At 32.9% G+C, this 27,809-nt stretch overlaps 3 protein-coding genes across 3 annotated transcripts; all 3 read right to left on the bottom strand.

The window, feature by feature from the left end:
• Positions 1 to 1,123: 1,123 nt before the first annotated feature.
• On the bottom strand, positions 1,124 to 3,597 carry LOC145070757 (putative receptor-like protein kinase At5g39000). The gene is made up of 5 exons (XM_079017720.1): positions 3,470 to 3,597; positions 3,242 to 3,338; positions 2,249 to 3,169; positions 1,897 to 1,959; positions 1,124 to 1,621 (listed from the first exon to the last, which is right to left on the bottom strand). Exons 3-5 carry the CDS (start codon positions 3,167 to 3,169, stop codon positions 1,580 to 1,582), a joined length of 1,026 nt encoding a protein of 341 aa, XP_078873846.1. The 5' UTR covers positions 3,242 to 3,338; positions 3,470 to 3,597; the 3' UTR covers positions 1,124 to 1,579.
• Positions 3,598 to 12,863: 9,266 nt separating this feature from the next.
• Positions 12,864 to 14,730, bottom strand: LOC145061128 (uncharacterized). The gene is made up of 7 exons (XM_079008513.1): positions 14,686 to 14,730; positions 14,400 to 14,624; positions 13,964 to 14,056; positions 13,772 to 13,873; positions 13,310 to 13,600; positions 13,009 to 13,090; positions 12,864 to 12,874 (listed from the first exon to the last, which is right to left on the bottom strand). Exons 1-7 carry the CDS (start codon positions 14,701 to 14,703, stop codon positions 12,864 to 12,866), a joined length of 822 nt encoding a protein of 273 aa, XP_078864639.1. The 5' UTR covers positions 14,704 to 14,730.
• Positions 14,731 to 18,534: 3,804 nt separating this feature from the next.
• On the bottom strand, positions 18,535 to 20,246 carry LOC145061121 (putative receptor-like protein kinase At5g39000). The gene is made up of 4 exons (XM_079008501.1): positions 20,035 to 20,246; positions 19,827 to 19,934; positions 18,838 to 19,755; positions 18,535 to 18,717 (listed from the first exon to the last, which is right to left on the bottom strand). Exons 2-4 carry the CDS (start codon positions 19,893 to 19,895, stop codon positions 18,535 to 18,537), a joined length of 1,170 nt encoding a protein of 389 aa, XP_078864627.1. The 5' UTR covers positions 19,896 to 19,934; positions 20,035 to 20,246.
• Positions 20,247 to 27,809: the final 7,563 nt, after the last annotated feature.

Raw genomic sequence — 27,809 nt, 5'->3', positions numbered from 1 at the left:
TAAATGATATTGATGTTGATTTGTAAAAATAACTAATTTGATATGAATACAAACGGTAAGCAATATATTTCTAATTAAGTATGTATAACTTATAGTATAAAATGTAAATAATCAAAAAGGTATAATAAATAAATTAATATTATATAGTAATGTATAAATGCTAAATAAACAAATGCGGGAGAAATACAAAAAAAAAAAAAAAAAAAAAATAGTAAACCACCAAATATTTATCATTTTTTCGGTTAAAACAAAATTTTTATTTCTAATTAGAGTGGACGTAGAAAAATTCCATCACAACCACTATGATCTTCTATTACTATGACCTTCTATTACCGATTTAGCTGCTCAAATCTTGATGCATCTTAAAAATTGTCAATTCTCAACGTAAAAAAAATCATAAAATTTGATTTTACATGTAAATTGTTTGTGGCGACAATTATAAAACTAAATCAAACCAACATGGTTGGTTAGATTCGTTAACCATTTGTGTTTGATTTTATTCACCATTTGCTAAGAGGATATTTTTCCAAAGTTCCTCTATGTCCGTCTAAAAATTATTTGATGAGAAAACAAACATATTCGATAATGTTTCACTATAACAATCAATAAAGTTTACGGACTAATAATTTCAAATGTTGGTATTTATCTTCTATAACCAGTTTTCTCTTATAGTCTACTTTATGTGACATTATCTAGAAAGATCTATGTGGAAATACTTAATATTAGTGATGTTGGACGGAAAATTCGAAGGTAATGAAGTTTATACAATTAATAATATAAAATCAATCATATGTTCATGTATATTTGTAAACAATCCAAACTTTTCATTTTAATTTTTATTGATTTCATTTCTACTAGCATGATTGTTATTGATAATTGTTTAGATGTAGTAAACTATTGAGATAAAAGAACTAATTGACTATAGAAATTAATTTTTGGAAAAATTTATTGGCACCCGTCGCTTGGCGCGGGTAAACGGCTAGTATATATATATATATATATATATATATATATATATATATATATATATATATATATATATATATATATATATATATGACAAAAATGTATAGTATTTTTTTAATTTTAATTTTAATTTTTTTTTTTCGGAGACAGCTGCCCCGAGTGTAGGCCCACCCATTAATTTCCCTGGCCCAGCTGCATTATGGAAATTGTTACACATTTGCCGTAGTACTGCTTCACGCTTTCAGCAGATATTTTAGGGACCATATTAAATTAAAGTACTTTTATATTTACAAGATGAATATAACGAACTATGATTGTACTTTTTTGTATAGTTAACTTTAATCTTATATAGCAGTTATCTTTTTCCTGCGTATATACAGAAAATTCCCGCAGTAAATAAATTTCTGAGAATAAAAATGGACATCTTAGCAGAAAACGACAGTGAAAACGATGACAACATCATAAACTCTATATATACTTCACTTGCCACAATTAAAACCACCACAAGCACTTAAAACTATGAATAAAACAAGCGCAATGATTGCTAGAACTATGAGCAGCATTACCTTCTTGCTCTGCAAACATATCTTCCTCCTCGTTTGGGTATCTTGTGTCAAAAAATTATTTGTCTGCACCCATGTTCCACCATCACATACTATAAAATGCGAGTCAAGTGAGATAAATTGGATTTTTTATGTCACGTATGATTTCTGTTTATTTAATGCTACATGCAAGAATAACTCCTTAACTTTGAAAATCATTAGAAAATGAAGCTTTCCTATTAAGTCGAACATTTCACAAATTTTCCCTAGTTTATCTTTTTCCATTTGTTATTATATTCTTTTTAAACATCGTTTACTGAGACATGCAACACTTATTGAATAAAAGAAAAAAATGTCTTTCGTGCTCAAACCATTCAAAATCACTAACCTTAGACTGAAGATCCTCTCTTTCATCCACTAGAAGCTCAATATTCTCAACAGGGTCAAGAACCTACAATTTCCATGTACAAAATCAAAAGAGCCATCATGTTCTAGGATTTTGACATTACTACAAAGTACAAACAATTTCATAACCTTTGACTTTACCAGGTCATGTACTTGTGTTTAAATAATTAATCTTATCTTTTACTCCTAAATTACGTCCATATTGCTATGTAAAATGCAAGAAAATAAAATTATGTGTCGTGTATATATGAATAGGGAAACCCATCCAAATATTTCTTGCAACCATAAGACTCCACCACTACTCTAGACATAAAAATGAATTTTAAAAAACTTACTTGAATCATCCTTGCAGCCTCCTTAAGTTGGGATGCAACCTCAGCAATCTTAGGTCGTTTTTCCCGAGTTTCTTCCAAGCATTGATACGCGATAGCTGAAAACATTTGCAACGTTTGTGGTTCAATATCTTTCCTTATTCTCTGATCAATAATCTTGTCTAGCTCTCCTTTTATGTAGCAAGATCGGGCTAAATGATTAAGGAATCTCCGTTCATCATGGAACATCAAAGCACACACTGGCCTTCCACACAAAACTTCAAACATAACGACACCAAATGAGTAGATATCGGATTCTTTTGTTAAAAAACCCGTTCTCTCATATTGTGGGTCACAATAACCATGTGTTCCAGCATGGTTAGTGATGACAAATGTGTTTTGTTGATTCGCTAGACCTATCGTAGCCAACCCAAAATCAGAAAGTTTTGCATTCCAATTCTCATCTAACAAAACATTCGCGCTTTTTATATCACGATGTATTATTCTGTGTTTTTCTGCCACTTGATTATGAAGATAGTCCAATGCCGAAGCAATACCGATGCATATTTTGAGGATTTGTGGCCATGATAGTCCTTGCGACAAGGTAGTGTCATGTAGATATGTGTCTAGGCTACCATGACTTGTATATTCATAAACCAAAATCATCTCCTTGTTATCATCACAAAACCCTATAAGGGTTACAATGTTTTCGTGTTGATATTGTGAAAGCATTGTGACCTCGGTGAGGAACTCCTTGTTACCTTGAAACCCAGTGACATCTAGCCGTTTTACAGCAACTAGATGGTTCTCATGATCCCCCCAGGTGAGGGTTCCTTTGTATACTCTACCATATCCACCCTTCCCAATGAAATTTGTTTCATTGAAATCTTGTGTACAATTTTTTATTATCTGGAGAGGGATTTTGAGGTGGATTAGCTGCTCCATCTGGGATAGAGGATCTGGATCAATAAAAACTGAACTGGTCGAAAACAAGATACATGATGTATATGAACTAACCTCTGAATGTCTTGCTAGAGCTTGATTTGAACTTGTAGGGTCATGTGGAATCACATTATGAGCATCCGTTTATGCCATCTCAGCTTGCTTTCAATATCTATGCACGTACATACAAACAGTAATAATCATCAAAAGTGTTATCATTCACAAGTGATGTTAGAAATTTAAGAGATCAAAAATCAAAATCACAGCAAGCGCTCAAAGATCAAAACCACAGGCAAAATGTACCTGTTTGCTCGAGGTGTTTTTTTTTTTCTTGAACGCTAAAGAGATTTAACTTCGGTTCCTTTTTCCCTAGCTGATTGTAAATGCTCAGTGTTATAAGTTCCATCAGGGTTTTTTCCTCAACACGTAGGTCATCCGGAGTAACAAGAACTAATCATTGGCAGTGTCCTCTCATCACCAAACACAACCACTAAATAGCCTATTTGTTTTTTATTATTTAAATAAAAAGTATCTATATTTTAATTAAGGTCGTCTAAAAAACACTCTATTTTATCATTTAAACATCTTATATATTTTTAAGGTATTTTTATGGGTTTAAATTGCATTGTGATTTAAGGTATTTTTATGGGTTTAAATTGTATTGCGACATAAGTTGACTTTAAATAAAAATGTCTATGAGATCTCTTAAAAGCACCACCTTTTAATTACATCAAATGTAGAGAGAGACTGAAAAAGAAATTTATTGGATAGGATAGTTCATGCTCCCCACCACAATTGACCTAGACCACTAGTAACAATGAAGTATCTGGATGGTGTTCTTAGTCATAGTGACAAACGCAAAAACTTTCATAACAGTGACATTAAAAATATTTACAACCAAAAATAATAGTGACACTAATTTTTAAAGACGTTGCATCTTAATAGAAAAAAAAAGTTATGCCCAAGAACTCCAAAGAAACACTTAGATCTGTCTCTGCTTGGTCGTAATTTTTAAAGACTTTGCATCTTAGACCACGACCAGTTTCGTGTTTGGTACTCCTTTGGTCTTATTGAAAGACAAAAACTAATGGGTGGTGGACCGCTTGTTAGCTGGAATCGGAATTTGGAGGAGGAATTGTTATCATTAGACCGTATTTATTAATCTGTTTGACTAACTGATTGTATGTATCGTATAAAGTAATAAAACTTTTAAAAAGAAAAAGAAAAGACAGTTCTCTCAATCAAGTCGTCCAACTATTTATAATCAGGACCCAACGGTCCATTTATGACAACCCATTAGTGGCCTATTTCTTACTTCCTTTTTTATTTAATTTCAGTAACTATTTATTTGGATAATAAATTTTAAAAAATAAAAGTATAGTATTTATCAAAATTCATACTTTTTAGTTTTTTTGATAAACAAAATATAATATTCATTAATATATATATATATATATATATATATATATATATATATATATATATATATATATATATATATATATATATATATTTAATTTCTAAAATTTTTATACACAATAATAAAGTTCAATACATATCGATAGAAGACAAACGGGCAACAAACTGCACCGCTAGCCCTTTCTGGATGGCAAAACCAATTCTTTTGAAAACAACATTTGTGGATCTAGGAGATATGACATTAGAATGCATGACCCGTTGGAATCTATTAAGGAGCTCTACCGCCTCTGGTGCGAGAAAACCAAATGTATCGAATGTAAAAGGAACAAACACATGTTGATTTTCTCTGCATGCATTCTCGCGCTTTATCATTTTGCACGCAGCGGCTTTCAAAGCGGCATGCCCAGCTGCGAAACCTCCGCTCCCGAAACCAACGAGAGGTGAGACACCAGTAAGATCCACGCACACATGTTTCCCTCCTATCCATCCAAAGACCAAAATGTCAGACGGTCTAAGTGTGGACCTGCCATCATGTGGGTCCGTCAAAAAGTTCACTGACGCTTCTTTCTTCACAGAAATACTAGCACGCCGACAAGCATCAAAGAGAACATCTCGAACCACATCATGTCTATACTTGAAACCATGGAGCTCTCTACAATGAACCGTGTGTTCCCCAAAGGTACACAAACATGCCTTGCGACAAACTGGACATATCTCGTCAATTGGGAGTATGGGAATCATGAGGCGGTATCGAAGAATAGTTCGGTACTCCACAGGAGACATATATATATATATATATATATATATATATATATATATATATATATATATATATATATATATATATATATATATATTAAAACATTATACAATCAAACAAATGGCAATCACTAGTATCTTACAACATAATTTGTGTGCCATATATTGTGAATTATACTCAAACATCATTAATCCAATCTTGATGGCCAGGGTAGTATTTATATACTTTCAAGTACTTCCTTATACACAACAATAGTTTATAGCCCGTGGGAACTACGGGTTATAAAATTAATTAAACTTTCATAATAAAAATTTATAATTATCAATCAATTATTCTAAATAAATCATTTTAAATAAATTATTATTTAAGAGATATATCAAAATTTTAAAGTTATTATAACTTCAAATTTAACATATAATTAGAAAATGTAAATTTGAATTTTGAAATAAGGTGCCTAATATATCTACATGACACATGACATAATATTAATGATGGATAGTATTAGAGTGACATTTGACAAAAAGAGATTAAAACTATTCATTTATTAGAATTAGAATATGGATTAGCTTTCAAGTACTTCCTTATATACAACGTTAGCTGTGTTTGATAAGTTCCATTCGTTTTTCATGATTACTACCTTTATACACGTATTGTTTGTCACTCTAGAAATAACAACATAGTAAGTGAATACACGTCTTCACAAAAATAACCCAACTCTAGAAAGTGATTGACGTCGGATTTTATTGATTATCATTACAAAACACAACACTAACAAGAATTATTGACGAGTAAATTTGAATGACATTCATTTGTTTGGAGTTAAAAGGTTTCTAAGTGTGAACGTTCAGACTCCAATATTATTTTCAAAATTAATTTAAGCTTAAATCATGTATGTGGCTAGGTTGATTATAGTATGTGTGTCTGATTACATATCTATAAAGATAAATAAAGCTTGGGCAACGACATTATCGGAGCATTTACTTCCAACTTAATTAATTAATGATTCGGTATTCCTGACTAAACCGTCGAAAATATTCGTTATCCGAATTACCCACCCGATTTTTTTTAGGTATCGGGTAAATCGGGTCGGGTTAATCGGGTATCGGGCTAATTTTTCGGGTATTTGGGTAACCTGATTTTTTTAGGTTGGGTAAAGGGTAAGTTTTTAAGGTTTCAGGTATACCCCATTACCCGAAATATATTTAACAAATAATGAATGACCCAATATCTTTTATGAGTTTCTCCGCGATCGATTCCCAAATCCTAGCAATTTCCCTCGTTCTATTTCTCCACGTAAAAAAAAACCCGTGTCCATTCTTCATTCGTGACTTCGTTCATCACCGATCAATCAACTTCAGCTAGTCATCCCTACCTCCTTGCCAGTCAGCTGGTCGTCAGCTCATCGCCGCCTCGCCGGTCATCAGGTGGTCGTCGGCTTGTCGCAGCGTCGCAGTCATCAGCTCGTCACCTCCAGGAAAAAATCACAGATTTAGACTTCAAACTTGAAAGTAAGTGATAAAAACCAATTGCTTTTATTTGACAGTTTAAACTTTGTTGGGATTCATTTTTGAATATGCTTAGCATGGCGGCATGGCCCTATGTATGTTAAATTTGGGAAACGATTCATTCTTGAATACACTGTTAAATTTCGTCCCTTAACTTGATAGTCTTCATACCAACTTCCCCTTTACTACAACAAAACACATTTATAATTAATTTGCAACAAATAAGTACTTAAGTACTTACATGCGATTATACGCCTCCAACTGATGATCAGTTAAGTGAAGTTGTTGCTTCCCTTTTTTTTAAATTGAATTATTGTTTGTAAGTTATTGAGTTAGTTGTGTTTCTTCTTCTCATCTATCCTTTTCTCAAGCTCTTTCTCAATGTTTTCAAGTATTGCAATAAACTGAAACATCTCCTCCTTTGGCTTCAGAAGCTCCTATTGCTGATGAACAAGAATATCATTTATAGTAAGCAATTCATAAGGATACAAAGCAATAGAAAGATAACTAACATATTTATCAATTTTATTTTTCTTCTTTGCAAGCTTCTTTTCTTGTTTATCAATTTCTTTTCTATATTTAGTTTGTTCCTTTTCTTTTCTGCATGATTCGTTCTCATAACCACCCAGTTCATTCTCAACTTCCTGAAGTCTACTACATTCAGCTTGAATCTCCTCCTGATTGGCCTTCTCAATATCGTTTTCTATGTTAAATAATTGCCACAAAAGTGTTCCTTTTTTAAAGATATCTGAAAAAAAATAGGTAATTAAACATAGGAGCAATACTCATTTCAAATCTAACATCACCCTGCATTTGAAGTACCTTAACTTGAAGCCTATTAACACAATACATGTTCACTTTAACCATGAAAGAGTCTTGTGTCATACTTAATTAACGTATAAGCAAGGAATTTAAACTTAAAACCAAATAACCTGAAAAACAAGAAAATTCATGGCCTTCACGAGAATTCCATGAGATTTCAACTTGGCCAAATGATGAGATGCATCATGACTCGTTGGCTCGTGCTTATGGTCTGTTTTCCATTGTTCGTGGTGTGTCCATTTTTTAGTTTTTTTCATGTGTATATTTGGTTTTAGCTTTCATTTTTGTGATTATGACCAGTTTTGCGCTTTGGATCATATGTTGCATGTCTGTAGTTTTGTTGAAATATGAAATATGTGTGTATTGGTTAATTAATAAGTCATGGTGGTGAGTTTCTTGATCCTTTTCTTTTTATATTTTTGTTATTTCTGATAATTTTATTTGCCAACCATCATGCATGCCTTCTTGTTATGGGTTCATTAAACCTTTGTTAGGCTCACTGGAATTAGATCGATTGGTTCCACATTTAAGGGAAGCAAAACACAGTCCCAAAAAGAGAAAGAGATTTCAACCTACTTGTTATGAGTTCATTAATAATACTTTTAAGTTTTAAGGAAAAGAAAATATGTTTCTAGCCTATATGTCTGTTTTTTTCTTGTTTATCTTTTTTTTTCCCCATATTTCCCCCCCTGATTTTTATGTTTTTTAACAGTTTTTCTGTTTTTTTAGATGTCAAAAACGGATGATTATATCGAAGTGGAAGATGAGACGATTGAAGTTGACAACTCAAATCAATGATCAAGTTCCACAAGAAAAAGAGAAAAAAAAACTAGAGAATTCAACCCAAGATCGAATGTTTGGAAAGAATTTGAAAGGTATAATGATGAAAAGGGTGCTCAAAGATGTAAATGTAAGCATTGTGGTGGCGGGAATTACAAGTGCGAATCAGGTGGTTATGGGACCAAAAATCTAGGTTATCATTTAACGAAATGTAAAGCTTACTTGGCTAAACTTAGTGGTGGGAAAAAACAACTAGTTTTCCAATATGGTGATGAAAACAAATTATCAACATGGAAATTTGATCAAAATGAGAGTTAGAAAGTTCTAGCCCACATGTTGGTAGTTGGCAAACTTCCTTTTAGCTTTGTAGAAGGTGTAGGCTTTAAGTACTACAATAGTTTTACTGAACCGTTGTTTAAAATTCCATGTAGAAGTACAAGCACAACGGATGCCTACCAATTGTTTGTAGAAGAAAAAAAAAATTTGTAACTTTATTAAAAAAAATGTTGGTAGAATATCTTTCACCACCGATACATGGACTTCTAAACAACAATCATGTTATATGTCTCTCACCTCCCACTTTATTGATAACAAATGGAAATTGAAAAAAAAAGTGTTGTGTTTTTCTTTTCAAGAGAGTTACTGTGGGGTTGATATTGGACAAAAATGGTTGAGAAATGTTAAATGGAGTGGGAAATAGAAAATGTTTTCACAATTTATGTTGAAAATGCAAGTACGAATGAAGTGGCAATTGACTTCTTGAAAAAACGTTTTCAAAACTCCATCAAGTGCCTTCTAAGTGGGAAATGGATGCACATTCGATGTGTTGCCCACATTTTAAATTTAGTGGTGCAATATGGAATAAAAAAGTTGATAAGACGGTTGAGATAGTTCGATGGGCGGTTAAATGGATTAGGCAATCGCCTTCTAGAATTCATAAGTGTACTGAGTGTGCTAAGGTTGCTAATCCCGGTATAACAAAACACTTGAAGAGTGATGTGCCAACAAGATGGAACTCTACTTACCATATGTTGGAAATTGCCCAAGCTTACGAAAAAAACTCTTGAGAGATATGATCTTGAGGAATTTGATTTTTGGTACGAAATTGAAAATGCGGGTTTGTCGATACCTTCATCAAGTGATTGGGAAAGGGTTAGGAATGTATGTCATTTTTTAACAACTTTTCATTATGTTATTTTGAGGATTTCCAGAACACTTTATGCAACATCAAACACATGCATTGAAGATATATATTCCATTTGTACGCTCTTGGATGACGCTATTTCCAATTCTAGTCTTTGTGATATTGCATTGGCCATTAAAATAAAGTTTGATATGTATTTTGGCGACATATAAAAAATTAATTTATTGCTCTACTTTGGTTTGATTCTTGATCCAAGGAACAAAGTAAAATATTTGGTTATACTACTTGAGGATCGTTATGGATAAAAGGGGTGGATGCCAAAAAGAAATATATCATGGATTCTATGTATGAATTATATAATGATTATATTAGAATTCATTCTTCAAGTTGTACTTCAAGTACTGTCGAGTCTACCACTTCATCATCAATACTAGGGAAACGCCAAAACCCAAATTTTATGGCACCTAATCCCTCATTGAGAAATAAACTAAGAGAAAAGATGAAGACGAACATAGTTGAATCAATTGGGGAGTTAGAAAAGTATTTTGAAGAAAGTGTTGAAGACGACTCAGAAATGTTTAGTATTCTAGATTAGTGGAAGGTGAATAGTCCAAGATTCTCGATTCTATCATTGATGGCAAGAGATGTGTTCGCCATTCCCATCTCAACCGTGGCTTGGTAATATGTTTTTAGCTCTGGTGGGAGGGTTTTGGATCCGTCTAGGAGTTCTTTGAGTCCTAAGATTGTTGAATGTTTAATTTGTACACAATATTAGATTTTGGGTAGCATAAGTGACATAATCGATTATGAAAAAGATTGGGAAGAAAATCAACAAATTGACAAAGGTAACTGTTCATCTTTGATTATTTTAATTATTGTAAATTTTATATCTTTTCCTTTTAATACTAACATTATTTGACTTTTTTTTTTTTATATAGAATTGAGCAAAATGAGGAAGTGAAGGTGCAAGAAGAACGAGTAGGTGCAAGAAGACGAGTATATTTATGAATGTCTTTTGGAACTTCACATGTTATTATGTTCATAATATGTAATGGTTTTCTATGTTTTCTAGATTTAAGACGTGAGTTTTTTTTGGTAAATACAAAATACATGCATATACATTGATATCAAGTAATTTAAATGGCTGACTTTGGTTGTTATTATTTCATCAAAATGCATTGATGTATACTTTTCTTTGTCTTTCGATTTTGGCTTATTTATATAGTTTTAATTAACAAATCTTCCATCTAAAACAATGAGTAGTAATAAATCTAGTCTATATATTAAACTCTTTTTTGATTCTAGTATGAGATTCAACTTATAAACTAAGATCTTTAAGTATTTGTTTTTTTAACATCTTATTAGATTTGATTAAATTGTTAAACGATTAGTTGATATCTCAAGTATTATTGACTAAAAAATCACAATGTTCAAAGTTTGAGCACGACATATTTGTTTCATTAAATTTACTTTTATGCAACTTACCATAAAGATGAAAGTGTTAAACATGTTAAGGATATTGAAAAACTACAAAAATCTTGTAAAGGGACCATATTTGACAACTAAACAAAAGGGAATGGAGTTTTATGAAACTTACGGTTTTACATGGACTAAAGGAGTCATATATACATAAAAATGGTTCTTTATGATAATCATAGTTTTAAAAGAGCCAAAAGTGTTAAAATTTCGTATAATGGGCCTTAATGTGGGCCTTCATGGTTTCGTAAATTGTAAATTTATGATTTTTATGCATCAAATTGTCATTTAACACGAATTTCATCCAAAAATGTAAATTTACGGTTTTATGGGCTGAAAACGTCACTTTATTTGGATTTTGACCAAAAATGTTATTTTTATTAAAACTTGGGCTGAAAATGTCATTTTTATCTAAGAAGGGCTGAAAATGTAAATTATATTAATAAATAGAAATAGGCCGAAAATGTCATTTTTATCTAAAAAGGGCTGAAAATGTAAATTATATATATAAATAGGCCAAAAATGTAAAATTTTATAATAATAGGCCAAAAACTTCAATTTATGTATATTTGGGTCAAAAATGTCAACTTATCTACAATTGGGCCGAAGATGTCAATTTTCATAATAGCGGGCCAAAAATATCACTATTACAAAAAAAAATTAGGCCTTTGTGTTATTTTTGGTAAACAATCGAACAAAAACAAACAACGTAATAACAAACGGACTAAATATATTGATTACATGTTTATTGGGCCTTAAGGGTCTATTTACATGCTTATTGGGCCTAATACTTACCTTACATGTTTATTGGGCCTTAAGGGTCTATTTACATGCTCATTGGGTCCAGAATGGACAACACATGCTTATTGGGCCTTTGTGGCCCATATACAAGTTTATTGGGCCTATACTAGGCATTACATGTTTATTGGGCCTATACTAGGCATTAAATGTTTATTGGGCCTTAGTGGTCCTCCTACATGTCCGTCGGGCCTCGTACATTCATATACATACTTGTTGGTCTTTTTCAAATATAAAACATACTCGGAAAAACATTCACTACAAAAAATATGTCATTTAGTGGCACACAAAAAGTGCCACTATAAGTCCAAAAAAATGCCACTAAAGGCTTCTCAAAGAATCAGCGACACACTTAATAAATGCCACTAGAAACGCTCCCACTAAAACCTTTTAGTGGCACTTTTTGTTTTTGCTGCTGCAGTTTTTAGGCTTTCAGTGGCACTTTTTTATTTGTCACAGTAAAACAAATTTCTTTTGTGACACATATTTTGTGCCACTAAATCTGATTTGATTTAATAATTTGTGTTGTTTTTAGTTACACATTTTAAAATTTTAGTGGCACTTATTTATTTACCACAATAAAAAAATAGTGGCATTTTTTATGTGTCACAGTAGAAGAAAATTTTTTGTGGCATATATTTTGTGCCGTTAAAAGCTCATGTGATTTAAAAAATTCATGCTACGTATAATTAGATATTTTAAGATTTTAGTGACAATTTTATTTTCCACAATACAATTTCATCTATAATATAAAATAAAATGAATAATTAAATTGTAGCACATTACAAATAATCAAAATTTTATTGTTTTTCATCAATATTTTTTTAACTTTTTGAATCAAATATCTAGGGGAATATCAACGATGTTTAAGTAAATGCTAAACATAAAGTAATGAGAAAAAGTTCAAACATACATATAAAAATAAAATAAAACAAAAAAACAAAGACATGATAGGTTGAATAAATTGTGTTATCTCATACTCTAGAATAAATGCTAGCAATTCCCTGTCAAAAAACAAAGATAATCCAGAATCCAGTGAAACAAGGCTTAGTTTAGAAAATAAATAATATAACACTCAACACAAATAAACTATATTTATAAGAACAAAGGAAAGACAAAAGCTCATAAAAATGATTACCATCATTATGATGACTTTCAGAAGATGCTCTCTGGTTAACTGAATTAGAGTTACGTGGACCTGTAGAAGTGTTGCCTGGCATCTGAAACAAATTAATGAAAACATGTAACATTAATGTCCAATTCTAGATATCTTCTACTAGTCTTGTACAAATGTACACCAAGAAGAATATTCAGAAGGGCAAAAGTGGTCATTCTTGAGTCCAATTGGAAATATGATAATGGACTAATTTTAATGAATGTTTTTTTTCGTTCATAGGGTAATTGAATAGGAACAATGCAATTATAGATGACATATGTACCTGTATGTTCATATTGCTAAGAATTCCAGACAAGTTTGCATTTGGGATATGTTCTTGGATGATATTTGCCATAACGTTCACCATAGTTTTTAGTTGTTCGACACTCGGATCATTAGAACAAGAAACAACCTTCTCTTTTACGGTAGGCATCCTTCCAACACATCTGATATACCCTCTTTTTTCAGGACCTTTAACTTTAGAGTAGTCATCATTTGAAAAATCATCTACAGATCCTAGGGTATTTGATCCTTGGGTATTTGAGGAATCACTTGCAATGGCTTGTAGGGAAGTCTGCATTATAGCAACATACAAAAAACATGACAAGTGTTTCTCACCCACTGTTATTGTCCCACTTTCAAATTAATAGCAACATAATATAGCAACCTACTTTGAAAGTGGGACAAATTACAAGGTTTAAAACGAAACAAATAGTATATGACTTGATATGATTAAAAACATTACCATAACTTGAGCGACTTTTTCATTCACGATATTTCCATTTTTACGAGTGCGGGTTTTTACATATATTTGTCCTCGTGTTGGGTATACACCATTTTTCAATGCCTATAACAAGATGTAGTTATGTTTGATGAAAATAAATAATTTTAAAAAAAAGACGATAATATAAGTCAAAATAATAAAATATAATAATACCTCTTCGTGAGCAAGTCGAGCAAATGATTTTGTCCCAGAAACATGGGGCTCTTCCATCTTTGCACGGCTCTTTCTCCTCAAATCACACATGCTCTACAAAATTATTTTCCATAAATTTACTTTATCTTTTACCCACAATAGCAATGTACTTTCTATTTTTTAGTGTAATTGTTTTAACTAAAAAGTAAAAGTAGGGATTCAATGAATAAAAAACATGCTAGTCCATTAAGGGTAACTAACTTTTTTATTATTTTCCATAAATTTACATTATCTTTTACCTACAATAGAAATGTACTTTCTATTTTTAGTGTAAAATTGTTTTAACTAAAAGGTGAAAGTAGGGATTTAATGAAATAAAAGCATGCTTAGCCATTAAGGGTAACTAATGAGTAAAAGGATAAATTCCTTAGTTTATGTAAGAAACTAAATATATCACCTGATATTCTGGAGTAAACCAATGAGTAACAAGTTTTTTAAACTGAGTTGGGTTCAACCTGTTATCTTTCTCAGTTTGTTGTGCCACAATTTGATCGATTGTAAGACTTGAATCATATGCACGTGCTTTTAGTGAACCTTTCCAAGTCCTCCACTTTTTCCCCATGCTAAAAAGGATCCATTTCTTGATTTCACTTGTTTCAACCGGATGAATAACAAACTTGGCCTACAAATAAAGCTTACATGTAAATATAAATACACCATAATTTTGGTTAATAGATACACACCTTAACCATAGAATACATATCTTCTTTCTTCTGTATAGGGATCTTCCTCCACCGATGTTTGGTTTTGATACAAAATTTTATCTTCTTAAAAGTTTGTTATCTATCTGAGATGGTTTTGATTCTAAACTCAATAAGTACATGATAAATACAAATGAAATGAAGTGATAGAAAAAGATGTAAACGAAAAAGAAACAAAGTATCAAAAATTTGATGATGTATGCTTCAGTTTGTCCCCCAAAAATATTTATCACAAACGTATTATAGAGTATAAAAAATCTTATGAGATAATCATCATATATTACAATTTTTAACCACAAAATATTTGAGTGTCATATCGTAAAAGATCAAATTTTTAATTACAAACGAGGCCACTAATCTTTTGGGATTTCATTTATTTCCTTTGATACAAAATATTATTATTATTTCCTATAAATTTATAAGCTTATTGTAGTGTGATGATAAGCCTCAAGAACTTCTAGTTTACAGCAAGAGGGGTAGAAAGGTCAATAAATAATAAAGCAGCTATGGAGTGTGGTGAATTGTCTGTTTTACCCTTTTTGCTTTATCCTTCTATTTTTGTTATTCCTTTAGGTGGTTATGACCTTAGCACTAATTTTATTGTGCTGCTGTAATCGTGGGGATTGTTCCAGCTGGGTTGTGGTCTCAATGGTCCCTATTTTGAGGATTATTCCCTTAGGAGAGTATTTATGGAAAATTTTGTAATTATTCTTATGAACTTGGAGAGACTCTAACATCTATAATTGTGAGACAACTATCATCAATCATATGAGTTCTTGACTATATGTGCCTTTGTGAGTTATTCTTATTCATAGCTTATCATGTGAAGATATGGTTGAATTCAATAATGCAGGACAATGCTGCTAACAGGAAACAAATAGTTGATCATCAACTGAGTCAAATAATGTCTAAAGATGTTGTCAATTATTCATATGCCTCTTTTCATAATATTTATATTTAATTGCTTATGCACATTGATTTGAATTGCTTATGTGAACCTAAAACTAAAGATGTTCATCTTTCTGATCTATGAGTGGCTGTTAGTGATAGTCATAAATTCTCTTATTTACTCATATTTCTAACATATGTAGAATTGTAAAATTTATTGAATTTTTAAACTGTAACAATTGTTGGTATGTTATTAATGGACCAGGGACCTCTCAAATAACAAGTCATAATCATTCTTAGATGATCTAATGGTGTCACCAGATTGTGACAAAGAAATGAAGATGGAATTTGTAAATACGCTTATTTGAGAAAGACAAAATGCAATCATCATTTCTAATAATCAAAAACTATTGGACTTTTAAAGGTTAGCAACTCTCATAAAATTGATAAACCCTAGAAGTTTGGGCAATGATTTTGCAACAAATCGAGCAGTATACAACTTCAAATTTACCAGCAAATGAAATTTGTAAATATGCTTATTTGAGCAGCAAAAATACCTAACAGTGAGATTGAGGATGCAACGGCGACGATCCAGGAAGTGGCGGCTATCGAGGAAGCGACAGCGATCGAGGAAGTTTTGGCGATAGAGGAAGCAGCGGCGATTGAGGATGCAGCGGCGACGATCGAGGAAGCAGCGGCGAGGATCGAGGGAGCGGCGACGACCGGAAGCAATGACGATCACGGAAGAACCCACAAGCCGACGACAGCGTCCGGCGTCGACAAATAGAGGGTGGTGATAGTGCGTTCAGATCATCGTCAGGAGTGGGAGCGTAAGATTTGATTGTTGCACGTATCATTTTTTTAATTTTAATTGTGGCTTATGTTTTATGTACTAGTTTTTAATTTTATCACGAGATTTTAATTTATCGGGAGTTATTGAACGAGAAATCGAGAAAAGAAAATGGTGGTGCTGTTAAGATGGGATGTACAAGTGGGTCTACGCTTGAGTAATCCAATAAGTGGGGATTCACTGATTTTTTTCTTTTGATATTTTAATTAAATAAAAATTCTATGTAAAATTGAATACATGGATTTGCTAAAATCGTTATATGGGTATTGATCAGTTATAATTGATAATTAATTTTCCTTTAATTCTTAAATCTAATTAGTCAGCATGAAATTGTTATATTAGAATTTTTTTTAAACAAGAAAATAGAGAAATTAATGGAAACATTATAAATTAATCCAAGTAAAAATTTTCTTTTTCAAAATTAATACAACAAAATCAAAATTTAAAAGTATTAACATAATAAATTTCCATAAATATGTAAATATAAAATAAATTGTTGATATTATAATTAAATTTTTTAGTTATTATAAAATTATTTATACGGTATTTTTAATAAAAAAAAGTTTTAGTGGTATATCAAGTCATTATGCCACTAATAACTATGAAATTTAGTGACACAAAAGATTAAGTGCCATTAAATGTATTAATTTTTAGTGGCATATGATAAGTGCCACTAAAAACCATGATATAGTGGCACATTAACCATATGCCATTAAAAATGTGTGCCACTATATGTCATTTTATTTGTAGTGATTATGCATAACATGATACCATATTCGCGTAAACACAGTTAATGATGTAGTGAGACATGTTGGTCGACACATCTAGAGTGTACGATCGTAGCGTGTAGTTATAACCAGAGTCTCTTGGAGGGAGAGAGAGAGTTTGTGTATAGATATATACGGGGTGACACCCCACACCTGAGCTGTTCGCTACAGTTCGACTAGGCCAGTCTAAGGTGACAAACCTTACCTTTATGAAGCCGACGCCTGAAATCGCCACGACATGCTAATTCGTCATAATCAAGTATGGTTAAAACGACTCACTTAGAGATCCTCTCCAACATAATTTTATGGAACACCTATACTGTTGATACGAAAACATGCATACACTGATATTCGGTCTTAGGGTTGAGACCACAACACTTTTATAAATAGAAAATATAGGATTTTCTGGGGAAATACGCAGTTAAACAATACCTTTTACTTACAACATAAAATACAGGATTTTAACGGGACGACATCTTTATATACATTCCAAAAGCAGAAAACACACATGCATTAATACTTGGTTTTGACACATCACGTTCAAAATATTTTTTTTTTTCAGAAAATATCGGATTTTATGGTGTTTTACTAACAATACAAAACTTTTCATTCGAACATGATTATGAGCTCACCAACATTATATATGTTGACGTTTTCAAAATAACTTGTATTCTCAGGAAATCGTTAAGCAGAAAGGTCTACAAGAACATGTGGAATTTGTTGAATTTTGTTATTATCATACATTGAATATTTTGGCATGTAACTTATAATACTATACTTGATGTAAACAATGTTGGTTGTATTATGATATGTATGATGATGATGTTTTCTTGCTTTAATTATATATATTGTGATGATATTACAAGATGAAGTCACGCACAAACCCTCGGACGTTTCCGCCGTCTGGTTAGGGGGTGTGACAGTTCTGGAACCTTTAAGGTGTTTCAAAGCTCTCATAAAATGAAGATAAGAGGATGAGATTCTCAGACGCAATAGGGATAGTGAGAATTATAAGCAAAAGCTGAACAATAATTTAAAGAATAGTGAAATACTTTCACAAACTATCTCCAACAAGAATATTACCAAAAAACAATATAGTTAGATAGTGAAACAAATTATTGTTTGATTTCATAATTGATGAGTCGTAAGAGTTAATGGATTATACCATGGAAAGTATTACAAGAGTCCTTATAAACACTAATTACAATTTATCTACTTTCTGTCTATCAATAATTTTAAATAGTAATTCATGTTAGCTTCATATTCAATGATAACGTTATTTATATAACTTTATAATTTGTCCCAAAATATATAATACTTGTCTTATCATTGTTTCTTTAACAAGCAACGAAATATATATTTCAACTTAGCTTTTAATCGTTCAAGTCTCCCTTGTATAATTTGCTCTTTGTCGCCACCTGAGTGTAATCCATCTTGGAGGATCTCATCTTCTAAACCATGTTGGAGCATATCATCTGCTAATCCATATGGGACGATCTCATCTTCTACCTGGTGACAAGAATGAAAACAAATGATCAGGTTAATTTTGATGTAAACCATCTTATTTTTACCCCTCTAGTTAAAAACATGTCAATATCGACGGAATTGACAAAAAATATTCAAACTTACTTGAATTTTCAAAGCCTCCTTCAGCTGGTACACAACCTCAGTAATTGTAGGTCGGTCTTCTCGATTTTCTTGCAAGCATTGATAGGCTATAGCCGAATACTTGAGCAACGTTGTTGGTTTGATATCTTTCCTTATTCTATGATCAATAATCTTGTGTAGCTCTCCATTTTTGTAGCACGTTCGAGCCAAATGATAGAGGAATCGCCGCTCATCATGGTAATCGTAAACACATGCCAACCTTCGGCATAAAACTTCAAACAAAACCACACCAAACGAAAAGACATCTGACTCTTTTGTTAAAAACCCTGTTCGTTCGTATTGTGGATCACAATACCCATGTGTCCCGGCAAGATTAGTTATCACAAAAGTGTTTTGTTGATTTGCTAGTCCTATCCTAGCCAACCCAAAGTCCGCAAGTTTTGCATTCCAATTCTCATCTACCAAAATATTCGCGCTTTTTATATCACGGTGGATTATTCTGTGTTTTTCTGCCACATGATTATGAAGATAATTGATCGCCGAAGCAACACCAATGCATATATTGAGGAGTTGAGGCCATGATGGTCCACCCGAAACAGGAGTGTTACGTAAATACGTGTCGAGGCTACCATGGCTCGCGTATTCATAGATGAGGATCATCTCGTTGTTATCATCGCAAAACCCTAGAAGGCTTACAATATTTTCATGTTGATACTGTGAAAGCATTGCGAGCTCAGTGTGGAACTCCTTTCTACCTTGAAACCCAGCGGCATCTAGCCGTTTTACAGCAACTAGTTGGTTTACATGATCTGCCCATGTGAGGACTCCTGTGTAGACACTTCCATATCCACCCTTCCCAATGAAATTTCTTTCGTCGAAGTCTTGGGTACAATTTTTTATGGCGTGGAGAGGAATTTTGAGGTGGTCTTGCTGCTTCATCTGGGATATGATCTGGACTAATTAATAGTGAAGCAATCAGACAACATATATAGACGATTTCTTGAACTAACCTGTGGATGTCTTTGTAGTGCTTGATCTGAACTTTCAGGGTCAAGTGGAAGTACATTACGAGAATACATTTCTGCCTTCTCTACAACCTCTTCATGTGCTTTCAATATCTATGCACTCATATAAAGTACTATTTCACCAAAATTGCATCACCATATAAAAAAAATAATTAAAGGTTTTCTTGGATAAAGAGAAGTATTCAGCCTTTACCTCTTCTGCCACCTCCACAGATTCAAAGGAACAGAAAACCTTCAAAACCTCAAAAAGAACAGAAGCTGTCTGACAAGCTTTTGTAAGACGCGTACTAACATTAGAAGAAAATTTCTGAAATCAAGATACATAAAAATAAAAACAAGACAAAAACTCAAGAACACGATTAATTACACATCAGCAGTATCAGCATTTTGAAAGCCCTGAATGTAGTTTGCATAATAATGCACATAGAAGGCCTGCATTTCATGAGAATCACGGTTTCTTTGTCCTCCTAACGTTGCTGCGTCTTCCTGAGTAGAATACACAGATGGAGTTCATAGCCTTAGGATTGAAGTAAAAAATGATACACTGGCACTGAAATAAAGATGGCCATTGATGTACTTGCTCAATCTTAGAAAGGAAACTAGAAGTGGAACGAGATTAACATTCCATAAATTAAGAGTCTAACATGCATTGATGATGAAAATAAAGACTTTTATATGTTTTGATATTCTTGGAGTGCCTTGATTAAAATTTTCAAAAATATATGGACAGAGAGCGTATGTAATAGTTATTCAATAAAATGAAAGCAGATACATTTTCAAAAACATATACAAAAACGATGGTTGAAAGTTTTAACAAGAGGGTTATTATACTTTCTGTTAGGTAGGGTGTATAAAGTTTCTACAAATATTTGGCATAGTTGAAAGTCAAGTTGGTTGAAAGCAGATAAGCTCTAGTGCCAATAGGCTACTTACAATACATTTACCTCCTAAACTTGCATAAATTAGTTAATTCGTTGTCCGTTTGTTTACTTATGACTGGAAGTTGTACAAGTTGATGCTTATGAATGAGTACTTAGCTTTAGTTCATGCCACTAGAAGCAGCTTTGGATTAGCAGAAAGAGGATTAAACTACAAGCAAACCTCATCATATGCCGAGAGTAAATGAAAGTAATTGAAAATTCAGTTGGTAGAAAAGGGCTAAGCTCTGGTATGCAAGAGATCACCCATACTATGTTTTCCACAGTTGCTAAACTTGCATTTATTAGTTGATTCCCTTTTTTTCGTTATCACTCTAACTTGTCAGTTATATATTTCGAATTCCGGTGTCCAAGTATCCTGTGAATGTAATTGTAAATGGAGTTACCACATTTGTTAGTGGCCAAGGGAATTTTTGTTGGTTTGCATTTTAAGAACTCCATGACCTCTTAATTCTCATTGTTGTCTTAAAAAAACATTTTGCCACCATTAGAGTGTTTCTTTGTTTTACAATGCTCATTAACTGATAAGATATGAAACAAAAAAAGAATGTTTACCCTATCTAGACGATGAAGCAGAGCATTCTTGAATTGACGAACACCATAACCACGTGATGCGGGATCTAGTTTGTGTGCTTCCCCAAAGGCATGCAACCGACCTGATCATGCATACAAAAAGGTTTCTTCATCCACACTGAAACAGCTAAGAATATTAATAGTCACATGCCCTTCTGAAAAAGTATACTCAAAGGTATGCTCGAGTAGTATGCATACAAAAAGGTCTCTTGATCCACTCTTTTATGTTGTGAGATATACATTTGAGAAACTATGAATTCCACTTTTGGTAGATTTGCACTGGTTACCAAAGAATAATCAGCTAGCTAGGGTGTAAGAAACTTAGGCATTTTCTCTACAGAAATTACATTATTGTATAAGCCTTGTCTCTTTGAGACTTCATCCATAGAATCTTTATTAGAATCTAATTTAGAAATAAATGTATCCATGTTATAATGTAAAAGAAAACTACTTGGATGCTGTTCGAGGCTCACTACTATCAAGGAGCATGTGCATCTCAATAGTTTCAAAAAACATGTGTGTGTGTAAACTTCACGCTGTTAATACAAACTGGGGACTTACAAAGATAGGCAACCCTTGGATTCTTCAACTGAATTTCATTGGCAACACGAAGAATCGGCTGAATCTCAACAAGAGATGGAGGGACTGCTTCACTTACCATAATACCTTCCAAATCCTTGTCACTTGAAAGCCAGTATTTCTTCAAATACTTCTTATAACAGAGCTCAAGCTCACTCCAAACTATATCTGATGGAACACATATTCAGCATTATATACATAATACAATATCCTCAAGAGAAAAAGAATCAACAAATGACCAGAGAAGTTTTTTTAATTAGAGTACTATAGATATGGAAAACAGTTTCAATCTTATAAAGATACGGGAATAATTCATCATCCGGCCCTTTCCAAAAACAAGTTGTATCTACAGTCAAAATAGTAGAATACATACATTCTCAACACTATCCAAGTATTCCTAAAGAGAAACATAAACTCTCTTGATTCGTCACAACATGGGTAGAATAATGATGATCATTAAAAAAAAAAACAATGTACCAAACATATCATATTACAAAAAACCCAGGCACACAATCTCATTTTCATCCGTAAAAAATGAAAAAAGATAAAAAACCCTCGCAATTGTTTTCACTTGTTTGAACATCGAGTATACACCAGATAAGGATATGATAATGAAAATAATAGAAGAAAATGGAGATTATGAACTTACTAAGCAATTAAATGCATCAAACTTCTACTGCAAACAATCTTCTGATGACCATCGTTATTGTTTCTGTCGAAGAACAATTGTGTGTTTCTTTAAATACAGAGCGTTTTGATGGTAATTTCGTTTAAGTTTCTTCCAATACCTATTCTCATCCGCGCGCCGGCCACCGCATCGGGCTTGTCAAAATTTCTAAGTTCTGAGTAGAGGTAGTTTAAGCCTTTTGAAAATTCGTGTATACAAAAAGTGAAAACATATAATTTACATTAGAATTAATATCTTTAATTATATATAAGAATTTATATCCGTTTTGTAAATTCAATCTGTAAAAGGCGCTTTTTCTGTTTTTACAACCATATGCTAAAAACAAATATGTAAAACAATTTGGTAGACGAATTTATGACAATTAATTTGTGAAAGCATTTTTTTTTAAATATACCTAAAACTAAAATATAAGAGTAAATTAATTTTGTTAAATTAAAATAAGTTTATAAAAACAAATTTAGAAAAAATAAAATTATAAAAAAAATAAGAAGAAATTTAATAATTAAATTTAGAAGAATAGAAAAACAAAGTTATAAAATATTTTTCTAAATTAATATATATATATATATATATATATATATATATATATATATATATATATATATATATATATATATATATTTCTCATAATCTTACGGAATAGCATGGTTCTAAAAAACGCGTCATGGAGCGCTTCAAAGCATGCCATGGTGCGAGGCGTGGTGTAGCCGTAACGAAAACGTCCAATGCAGGTTTGTGAAACATGTCGCCCAAATAAGGTGTCAAGGTGCGCCTTATCGGGTTATGTTGCGAGTTTTTTCAAGGCGCAGGTTTTTTTGTTTTTTTTTTTTATCGGGCCTAAAATAAATGAGTTTTATTTAACTTTTTTCTATTAGATATTAATATATCACTTCTAAAAATATCATATATTTGATAAAATTCAATGTTTATATGATTTATATCTTTTAATGTATATAATATAGTCACGTCATGAAAAACGTCATAGCTCGCCAAGGCTTGTCGTGGCTTAACTTTACCTTGCCGCCAAGCCACGCCTTACGTTATTTAAAACCTTGGGGAATAGTGACTTTTGTTTACTTTAGGTATTTGCCTTTGCCATAGGAGTTTTGAATATTGACAACTTTAGTCTTTGCCTCTATTCTAAAAGTTTACTGATTCTCGCTTCTTCGCCACCGATCACCTTCTCTCCGATATTTGTTCGTCGCCTTTGATAAAATCAACGCCTCCGTCATAGCAAGACAAACTTTTTCATATGGCTTTTTCCCCAAATATAGGTAATGTCCTCCGATGAGTATAAAAGTGCAGAAGGAAACCTACAGGTATTCGATGGTGGTGCCATAACCTCAAGAGGAATAGTGAACCGTTGAATTCCAAAAAGGAATCGAAACTTGTACATCCCCGAAACCGAATTGGCGGAAACATCCGGGGGCGGAGGACGTCATGTCAAGTATCACAACACATGCATTATAGAAATCAAAGTACAACAACCATTGCATTTGTAATGTATAAGTTTTTATATAAGTTCAACATTTAGCTATTCAACATTTAAAGTAGGTCTAGTAAAAGAAAAAAGATGTGGCACGACACTAAACGGTGTCCTCAAAAGCTCCGATTGTGTACCTGTCTACTGGATTCCATGAGAATACAAGTTATTTTGAAAGAGAGGATCAACATTTAAGTTGGTGATTTCATAAGAATTTAGTTATGGTTGTTTTGCTTTATGAAAATGTTAGCAAGTGTTTTGATATAAATGTTTGTATACTTTCTGGAGAACTCTATATTTTCTATTAAAATGGAAAGTAGTCTTTTACCAAGACCCTTCTACTTGTGTGTTTGTTCTTGTGTAAAAATTTAATAACTGAGTTTGTACTTGAATTAGTATAGACAATATGTTTATATTTCATATTTGTATAAAAGTATGTTTTTCCATATGTTGGCTATCTTTACTAGAAATAGTTTGCATTACTCGATGTGCGAATATCACTAACCAAAAGTAATGGGAAAAATGGAGATGTACAGTAATTTTTGTTTAAAATACCCTACTGAAGTACTGACTACCTTAAGACCAATTAGTTAAAATAAGGTAAAATGTGATAAGGCTGTAACCATGCTGATTGACTGCTGTAAACACGACGATCATCCGACGTCGAAACGATGTGACATTTTGTCACCCTTTAGCCTTGTCGGCTGGGAGTGTAGCTAAAAGTCGGGGTGTAGGAGTGCCTGTCCCATATATATCTATACACACAATGCCTGCTCTCCCTCTAGGATACTTTTGGTTACAAAAACGTGACACAACAAGTGTATTGATGTGCCATGAAGTAGGATCTCACATTATTGTTATCTTGTTCTTGTTATATTATAAATGTTCCTTTTGAAATTGTATATGTTCCTTTTGTAAATGTATATGTCCCTTTTTGTAAATGTATATGTTACTTTTGTAAATGTTTATGTATAGTATTCTTCTTGTACTTGTATGTGTATACGTATATGTATAAGTTCTCTAAACTATACCTTTTATAGTTTACTAGTATGCTTTGTTTTGTATCTGATTTGAAGAAAATACACAATTCCTCAACTTGAATGATTGAGTTATGTATAACTTTAAAGGTAAGATTTAATAATCTTATATGTATTTAGTAGGCATAATTATGAGTTTATCAACAGTCGGACTAGTATATGCTACCCTAAGCCCACAACCAAACAAGGAACATAAGTCAAGGTTATTAACAATAGTCCTAAGTCCATTAAATCATATTTATACTCTAATACATAAAGGAATATGATTTTGAAAGTAAAAGAGTTGAAAAGAGTTTAAAAGTAGTTTGAAAAGGGTTTTAAAAAGAAGTCTAACAATGTTTTAAAAGTAGTTTGATAATGTGTTTGAAAACGGTCTGAAACAAGATGTTTAGCAAGTATTTAAATGTTTATACTAACACAATTTCAATGATGTTCAACTTGTATTCCCCCTAAAAAGCATTTAAAATAGTTAAAAGTTTGGTTGTAGGGGTATGAACTCATCTCATGTGGATGGTTTGTTTGAAGACCTGAATAAGAGTGTTATACACACGAATTAAGTCCTGTAGCATAAACAGATCCTAAACATCATACAATGATACATATAAGCATGATATTAGTGTATATAAAAGCTAACATGCTAGGATAAACAACCCTTGGACTAGGAAACACTTGAAATGAAGTGTTACAATTACATGTGATTGATTTATGGGAGTTCATGGCCAAACCATGAAGGGTTCACGACTAAAGGGGGTTCACGGCCATAGAACACATGATGTGTTCACGGCCATGCATGAACTTATGAAGGGTTCACGGCCCATGAAGGGTTCACGAACGTAAACACTTCAAGCTCATGAATATGGTAATGAAAGTGACGAATCTAAGGTGAAATCAAAGGGGGTTTCAAGCATAGACAAGAATAGATGTGTTACTAACCTTTTGAGAGAACATATAGGGGTTCTTGTAGGCTGATACTTGAGAGAGAACTTGAGTTCTTGGCTGGAAGTTTGAAGAAATGAATGAAAAATGAAGGGGAAAGTATACTTATAGGGAGGGGTTCATGGCCCTAGAGAGAGTTTGTAACATCCCAAAATACAGTCTGAAAATTTCGTTTTAAAATAGTAATAAAACCCTGTTCATCAATCGTCATATAAGAATCATAAAGAATGTATCTCAAAATATCTTAACAATTGTCAAATATATCAGAGTATAAACATCCCAGGCTAAACAAATGGTGTGTGCACTGCAATCTTCCCGAGCTCCTCTTTTAAAAACTGAGCACCTGAAACCAAAACTGAAAACCGTAAGCACGAAGCTTAGTGAGCTCCCCCAAACTACCACATACCATACAATAACATATAAAGCATCTACTGGGCCTTGCCCACTGCATCAGACCGAAGTCCGGAAACTAACCAGGGCCTTGCCCTCTGCATCGAACCGAAGTCCGGAAACTGCATCGGACCGGAGTCCGGAACCAACCAGGGCCTTGCCCTCTGCATCGGACCGAAGTCCGGAAACTGCATCGGACCGGAGTCCGGAACTAACCAGGGCCTTGCCCTCTGCATCGGACCGAAGTCCGGAACTAACTGCATCGGACCGAAGTCCGGAACTGATTGGGACCTTGTCCCCTGCATCGGACCGAAGTCTGGAACTGACTGATCATAACATAGCATAAACATATCAACTAGCATGAATACATATACTGCATACTACATCGGAACAGAATCCGGAACACATAACACAAAACATGCTTGAATCACAAAGACATCAAGCACTCTAACTACTGCATCGGACCGAGGTCCAAAACTAACTGAACATAGCATAACATAATCATAGCATATAATCTAAACACATATACCGCATACTGCATCGGACCATAGTCCGGAACACATAACTCATACCCTGTCTGTATCACAAAGACACCAAACATACTGAACTACTGCATCGGACTAAAGTCCGGAACTACTGCTAACTAAACGGGCCGGCATTGTGGCCGTAGACCCGTTCCTACTGGAAGGAAACTCACCTCGAAAGCTGGCTGCTGAAAATCTACTCGGGAACTGTCTGATGTTGCTGCTCCGGTCTCTCCCGGCTACAAATCCCATAAACACACTCAATCAAATACTGGTAACTATATTGAGGGTAAAATGACTATTTTACCCCTGGCTTAGCTTGATCCCAGCCCAAGGCCTAATCCAAAGGCCCAAGAGTCTAATAATGGACCAAGGCCCAACTGTGGCCTATCTATGGCATTAGGGTTTCACATAAAATGACAATTAGGGTTAAGTTTCCTACTTAACCCATTAAGGACTTAATCCATTAAGTCCATCTCTCTATTGAATAAATCATACGATATAATAAATTTGGGCATCTAAATCCATACAACTTTATTAGTACATCTAATTCTTATTAAATTAATTTCCTTTTAATCGATGAAACCGAACTATATTCTCACCCGTATTTGCAGCCCATTAGATACAACAAACGCCCATAAATTAATTAATTAATTTTAAGCCCAATTACTAATTAACAAGGCTTTACCTTATATAATATTTATCTTGAACTTAACCCAATGCCATTCAGCCCACAATATACTAATTGAACCCATATAATATTAGCCCAACGGAATAAAGCCCAATACCTTTAAAATATCATGCCGATTAGGTCACAGTA

Source organism: Lactuca serriola, chromosome 1, assembly GCF_051521515.1.
Source record: "Lactuca serriola cultivar US96UC23 chromosome 1, Lser_US96UC23_V15, whole genome shotgun sequence".
Taxonomy (NCBI): domain Eukaryota; kingdom Viridiplantae; phylum Streptophyta; class Magnoliopsida; order Asterales; family Asteraceae; genus Lactuca; species Lactuca serriola.
Note: the sequence above shows the minus strand (reverse complement) of the source record. Positions and strands in the feature narration are given on the sequence as shown.